Source organism: Genypterus blacodes, unplaced genomic scaffold (assembly GCF_046128005.1).
Source record: "Genypterus blacodes isolate CSIRO-AG114 ecotype Tasmania unplaced genomic scaffold, CSIRO-AGI_Gbla_v1 ptg000230l_1, whole genome shotgun sequence".
Classification (NCBI taxonomy): Eukaryota; Metazoa; Chordata; class Actinopteri; order Ophidiiformes; family Ophidiidae; genus Genypterus; species Genypterus blacodes.
Window position 1 is genome coordinate 97,501 of NW_027467028.1, and position 6,318 is coordinate 103,818.

General features: G+C 48.4%; 1 protein-coding gene across 1 annotated transcript in view; it reads right to left on the minus strand.

Moving 5' to 3' along the window:
• Nucleotides 1-6,311, minus strand: part of LOC143016414 (glutamate receptor ionotropic, kainate 1-like) — a gene marked incomplete at its 5' end in the record, with an annotated part of 10,388 nt that extends 4,077 nt beyond the window's left edge. The window contains 6 exons of the mRNA XM_076170740.1: nt 117-342; nt 1,110-1,327; nt 3,160-3,278; nt 3,993-4,216; nt 5,844-6,047; nt 6,192-6,311. Coding sequence (XP_076026855.1) covers nt 117-342; nt 1,110-1,327; nt 3,160-3,278; nt 3,993-4,216; nt 5,844-6,047; nt 6,192-6,311 — 1,111 coding nt within the window. The remainder of the gene's footprint in view (nt 1-116; nt 343-1,109; nt 1,328-3,159; nt 3,279-3,992; nt 4,217-5,843; nt 6,048-6,191) is intronic.
• Between the last annotated feature and the right edge of the window lie 7 nt (nt 6,312-6,318).

Consider the following 6,318-nt stretch of genomic DNA (forward strand, 5'->3'; position numbering starts at 1 on the left):
ACACATAAAGACTCACACACACATAAAGACTCACACACACGTAAAGACTCACACACACACACAGTGATAAAGTGATGCGTGTTCCCAGCAGGGGCTCTGAGTCTGTCTGTCCTCACCGATGGGGGTCCCCACCCCGTAGCCTTTGGAGTCTATGAGGCCTCCGATCTGCGTGAGGTTGCAGTTCCTCTGACTGATGTACTCGATGCTGGTGGACTCCATCAGCATGGCGTAGTCGGTGGTGAGCACGCGTGTGATTCCCTCCTTGTTGTTCTTCACCAGAGCCGTGTTCTTCCTGCTGCTCATGAACGCCCACATCTTCTCATAGGTTGAGATCTTTGATTTCTAACAGACAGACAAGGAGGGGGGGGGGGCATTACAGTTTAAACACACAGAAACAGCGTGTGTGTGTGTGTGTGTGTGTGTGTGTGAGTGTGTGTTTGTGTGTGTGTCGCCGTGCTCAGGCAGAGAAAATGGGACAGCTGTGATCTAAATCTCCTCCAGCTGATTCAATTTGTTGGGGCCATCAACACAGCCTGCGTGTCTCCACCCGGGCAGACCGAATCACGGCCTGCAATCTGTGGGGATAAAAGCGCCGCGCTGGGCTCCGCCCCCCCGCCGAGACTCCAGGAAGCATGCAGGGTGGGAGAGGAAGTGACAGCACCGACACTTACTACATAACACAACACAAAACCTACACGCTCCTCCGTCTCTCACACACACACACAAACACACACACACACACACACACACACACACATACACACACACACACACACACACACACACACACACTCACTTACTCCAAAGACCACTTGAGTTCCATCTTCCTCCGCCTGCGTCACACATGCTGCTCGCTGCCATTTAAGAGGCAAATGAGGAGTGTGTGTGTGTGTGTGTGTGTGTGTGTGTGTGTGTGTGTGTGTGTGTGTGTGTGTGAGTGTGTGTGTGTCATAGTTGTGGTTCTCCCTCAGAGAAATGGATCCACAAAGCAAAAATAGGCGGAAAGAAACCTTCTTGATGAATCATTTCCCTGTTTTCACTCAGAGGGCACAGCAGGGTGTCCGATGTTTCAAACACACATAGAGAAGTATAGCTTGAAGCAGCCTCACCTTGAAGAAGGTCATGGTGGATCCGTCCCTCACCGCTCCGTACTCGATCCTGGTCTGCTTGGCGAGGTCGTCGGCCGAGTCGATGGGCGCGTCCATGCGCTCCACCGTCAGGAAGGCGGCCAAGTTGGCGGTGTAGGACGAGATGATGATGAGGGTGAAGAACCACCAGATGCCTCCAAGGATACGAGTGGACAAAGCCTTTGGCATCAGCTCTGAGCCTGAACGCAGCGAGAGGAGGTCAGAGCAGGCAGAGGAGGAAAAGTGAAGAAGAGGAGGAGGAAGAGTGTGTGTGTGTGTGTATGTGTGTGTGTGCTGCTCTGTGGCCTCTCAGCTCCATATGTTGTGTTGTTCTGCTGCATTTGTCTACAGCAGGAGGTTCCATTGAACTGTGGGAGATCTGAGTGAAACAACTCAAGCTGAGTGGGAAGAAGTTTGATCCTCTGAGCTAATCTGGGTTTCTTAATCTGGATCCTGCTGGATGAGAGCTTCCATCTCAGCTGTCTGTCATGTTTCATGTTCCTGTTCCTGTTTCTGTCTCATCCTTGGTCTAACACACAATGTTACAAAAGTGGGAACAACAAAAGTGGAACAAACAAAACAAAGAAAACTGATGAAAGAGACGAGATCATCCTGTGTGTGAGAGTGTAAGAGCAGATATCCAAGGCTGAGTGAAGTTTGGGTTCCAGAATCTGGTGAATTGCGAGCGCTGCATCTTTCCTTGGCTGAATCGTGCGGTCCCCCCCTCCTCCCCCCTCGTATTGATCAGTGGCCCCGCCCCTCTGTTCGGCTGCCAGCGCCCCTCTGGCTCGCTCGTTCCTCTGTCAGCTCTATTGATGGGTCGTTTCATGGAGATGTCTCAGACTTTTCCTGCTCAAACGTTTCCTCTCTCTCCAGGGAGCCGTCAACATCTTCATCCCCTTTGATAGGAAGGGTGATCATGAAAATGTATCTGATATCTGACGCCTCCTCAGTCTGGAGCTGCTGTCAGCATGAGTCTTTACTGCTGTATGAGCCTCGAGTCTTTACTGCTGTATGAGCCCCGAGTCTTTACTGCTATGAGCCCCGAGTCTTTACTGCTATGAGCCTCGAGTCTTTACTGCTGTATGAGCCCTGAGTCTTTACATCTGTATGAGGAGTTCAGAGCCCAGAGACAGAGGGCAGCCTGTGAGACGGGCAGCACTCTGACGGTAACCTACATATATATGCACATACACATTTATACACACATACACATTTATACACACATACACATTTATACACACATACACATTTATACACACATACACATTTCTACACACATACACATATACACACATACACATTTATACACACATACACACATGCACATATACACACATACACACATACACACATGCACATATACACACATACACATTTATACACACATACACATTTATACACACATACACACATGCACATATACACACATACACATTTATACACACATACACATTTATACACACATACACACATGCACATATACACACATACACATTTATACACACATACACATTTATACACACATACACACATACACATATACACACATACACATTTATACACACATACACATTTATACACACATACACATTTATACACACATACACACATACACATATACACACATACACATTTATACACACATACACATATACACACATACACATTTATACACACATACACACATACACATATACACACATACACATTTATACACACATACACACATACACATTTATACACACATACACATATACACATATACACACATACACATTTATACACACATACACATATACACACATACACATTTATACACACATACACACATACACACATACACATATACACACATACACATTTATACACACATACACATTTATACACACATACACATATACACACATACACATTTATACACACATACACACATACACATATACACACATACACATTTATACACACATACACACATACACATTTATACACACATACACATATACACACATACACACATACACATTTATACCTTGCCGCATGAGAGCTCCAACACCAAACCAGAAACTGTTGAGCAAAGTGAAGTTGTTCTGTATGAGAGTTGAGGACGGGTTGCAGGGATGTGGGTTGTACCACTCGTACGGCGTAAACCTGAGAAGAAGACAGAGACACAGATGAAACAAGGCTCTTATCATTATTATTATTATTATTATCTGCATCTTGAGCTGGATTTGCATTTAGACACAATCAGTCCAGTGTGTGTGTCTGCAGGGCTCAGAGCAGAGACAGACTGTCCTCTAGCAGGCAGCCACCAGGCAGAGACGGAGACATTTGTTGGACGTCTGAACCAATTATTCCAGCACAGTGATCAGGTTTGCTCTCCGTCTCGCTGCTTTGCTGCTGCAGATTTCAGGTAAACAACAAATCTTCCACCCGGCTGAATGTTCTGATCAACAAACAGGAGAACTTTCACTCCGCTTATTGTCCAGAAAAGGACAGAAATGTCTGCAGGAGCGAGGACATCAAAAGAGGAAAATTGACTCTGCTCGAATGGTAAAACGAAATGGAACGCAGGCCGAGTGTGGAGGCTTTCATGGTTTGTGGCGTTTATCACACAAAACACAGCAGCGGCTCCTCTTCTCCTCATAATGGGAAGCAATATGTGAAGGAGACGAAGACGAGCTGCTGCCTGCTGCCGCCCGAGTGCAAGAGCATATTGAGACGTCTTAGATAAGCTCCATATAGAGGCGTTATTTATAGAGCGATGTAAGGGCCAGAGATGAATCAGTCCAGAGTCTGAGACGTGGAGGACGAAGGAGAAAGAGACGGAAACCTCAGGAAGACCTCACTGGACCTCCTCCTTACCTGGCGATCACAAAGAGCACACAGCTGACCCCGGTGCAGGCCAGCAGCACGTACATCCAGATGTCGGGCGAGAGCGGGTTGAGGAAGGAGAACACGCCCGGGTTGGTGCCGTTGGGTTTGCGGTACAGGATGCTGATGCCCAACGTCATGAAGGGCTTAGAGAAGTCGATGACCTTCTCACGGACGTAGGTGATGGTCAGAGGAGCCACGGCGAGGTCGGCCACCTGCAGAGGAAGAGGAGGAGAAACTTCAGAGGTCAAAGGTCAGATCCAATCTAGGTGTGTGTGTGTGTGTGTGTAAGATCAAACAGGTGATTGATCCTAACACAAGGAACAGATTCCACTGGATGAGTAAAACACAGACATGAACATGGTTTAGGTTTGGTTGATCTTATCTCATCACCGTATTCTGATGCACGAGTCTCAGCAGACAGTTTGGAGGAGTTTGTAATGAGACGGGCGGGACGGTTAATCCCTGTCTGATCAGGTCTGAGCTCAGGTGAAGACGAGCTGGAGGGAGGAAGATTGAGCTTCGACGGGTCAGAACCGGAACAAATGAGGAGGATTAAACGCTGAGACAGACGGACGAGGCCCAGCAAGCTTCATCATCCTGAGTTCAACAAAGCCAACAAAGTGACAAATGAAGTCTTTGTTGGTGTTTGTGAGACGAGCAGATCAATCTACCGACGCTAAGATAAACACCACGCAGTTAGCTCCTCAATTAGCTCAATGATGGCACTTTGTATCCTTTAAAGTGTACACTTAAGGGTAATGAGACAGCACAGCCAGATGGCACCAGGGCCAGAGAGACGCACGCCACATCCTTCAGTGCTTTACTCTGAAGCCGCCATGTTGTGAGGACTTAGCATGCAGCCTGAGAGACGACAGCAGCACTTTGGAATCAGCTGCTAAACTACCTGCTTATGACATCAGAGCGCCGCTGTGAGGAGCCGGGGCGTTAGAGGCTCCAACTTTAGAACGCAGGCAAGAGAGGATGTGATTAAACAACAGGGGGGCCGGAATGAGAGCTGTGAGAGAGCAACGCCTCTGGAGTCTGTGGAGTCACTGTGGATCCACAGACCAGCACACAGGGACTCTCTAGGTCTCTCTAGGTCTCTCTAGGTCTCTCTGAGACTCTCTGGGACTCTCTGGATCTCTCTGGGACTCTCTGAGACTCTCTGAGACTCTCTGGGACTCTCTAGGTCTCTCTGGGACTCTCTGGGACTCTCTGGGACTCTGGGCCCTGGTTGGGTTTGTGGATTAGTCAGCAGGAAGTGAGCAGGATGTTATTGTTGGGTGATTTTGTTGCGACCTCATGGCTCTCTAGATTCCTTTGAAGCGCTCGCTACTGTTGTTGTCACGGCAACACGTCGGTAAAGATCAAACCTGCTCAGGAGAGTGAGCAGGATCAGATCAGTGCAATCATCAAAATAAAAAGCTGCCTCATCGCTCAATGGCCTCACAGGAGAGATGCAGCTAATTACTAATGTAGCAGGATACACAGCTCGCTCTCTCTCTCTCTCTCTCTCCCTCTCTCTCTCTCTCCCCCTCTCTCTCTCTCTCTCTCTCTCTCTCTCTCCCTCCCTCTCTCCCTCTCTCTCTCTCTCTCTCTCTCTCTCTCTCTCTCTCTCTCTCTCTCTCTCTCTCTCTCTCTCTCTCTCTCTCTCTCTCTCTCTCTCTCTCTCTCTCTCTCTGCAGGTTTTGCACATTAAAGCTGTGGCAAGATTTCAAAACTCAGCCTCCGAACGAAAACACGATCCGGCGGTCTTTGCCGTGCAGCATCGGTAACCATGGCGATCTACCTCTTCAAACCGGGGCCACGTTTACTTGCACGCCCGCTCTGGTGACTCACGTGGTCGATCAGCTCTCGCACCATCCCGTTCCACTCGCCCTTGTCGTTCTGGGCGCCGTATTTCCCGTCGGCCACCAGTCTGACCTCGTAGGTGAAGCCCAGGATGTTGGAGAGCTCCTTCAGCAGGTCCAGGCAGTAGCCCTCAAAGCGGTCGTTCCCCACCAGCTCCTTATCGGACTTCTTATGCATCACATAAGGGTTTTCCTTTAGAGATAAACAGTTTGGAGAAGCGACTCACTTTAATATTTATAAAAATGAAATCCAGCAGCAGTTTTTCTCTTCAGCTTCTCCTTCTCTTCCCTCCTCCTCCTCCCCCTGCCTCACCTTCCTCCCGTCCTTCCTCCTTACCAGTATCGTGGTGACAATGAGCGTCCTGTTTGCGAGTGAGTCTGTCACATTGTTGTTCTTGTCTCTGCTGGACTCGGTGAGGTTCAGACCTTTGTAAGGGTTCCACACCGCAATCTGGAGAGCAAAC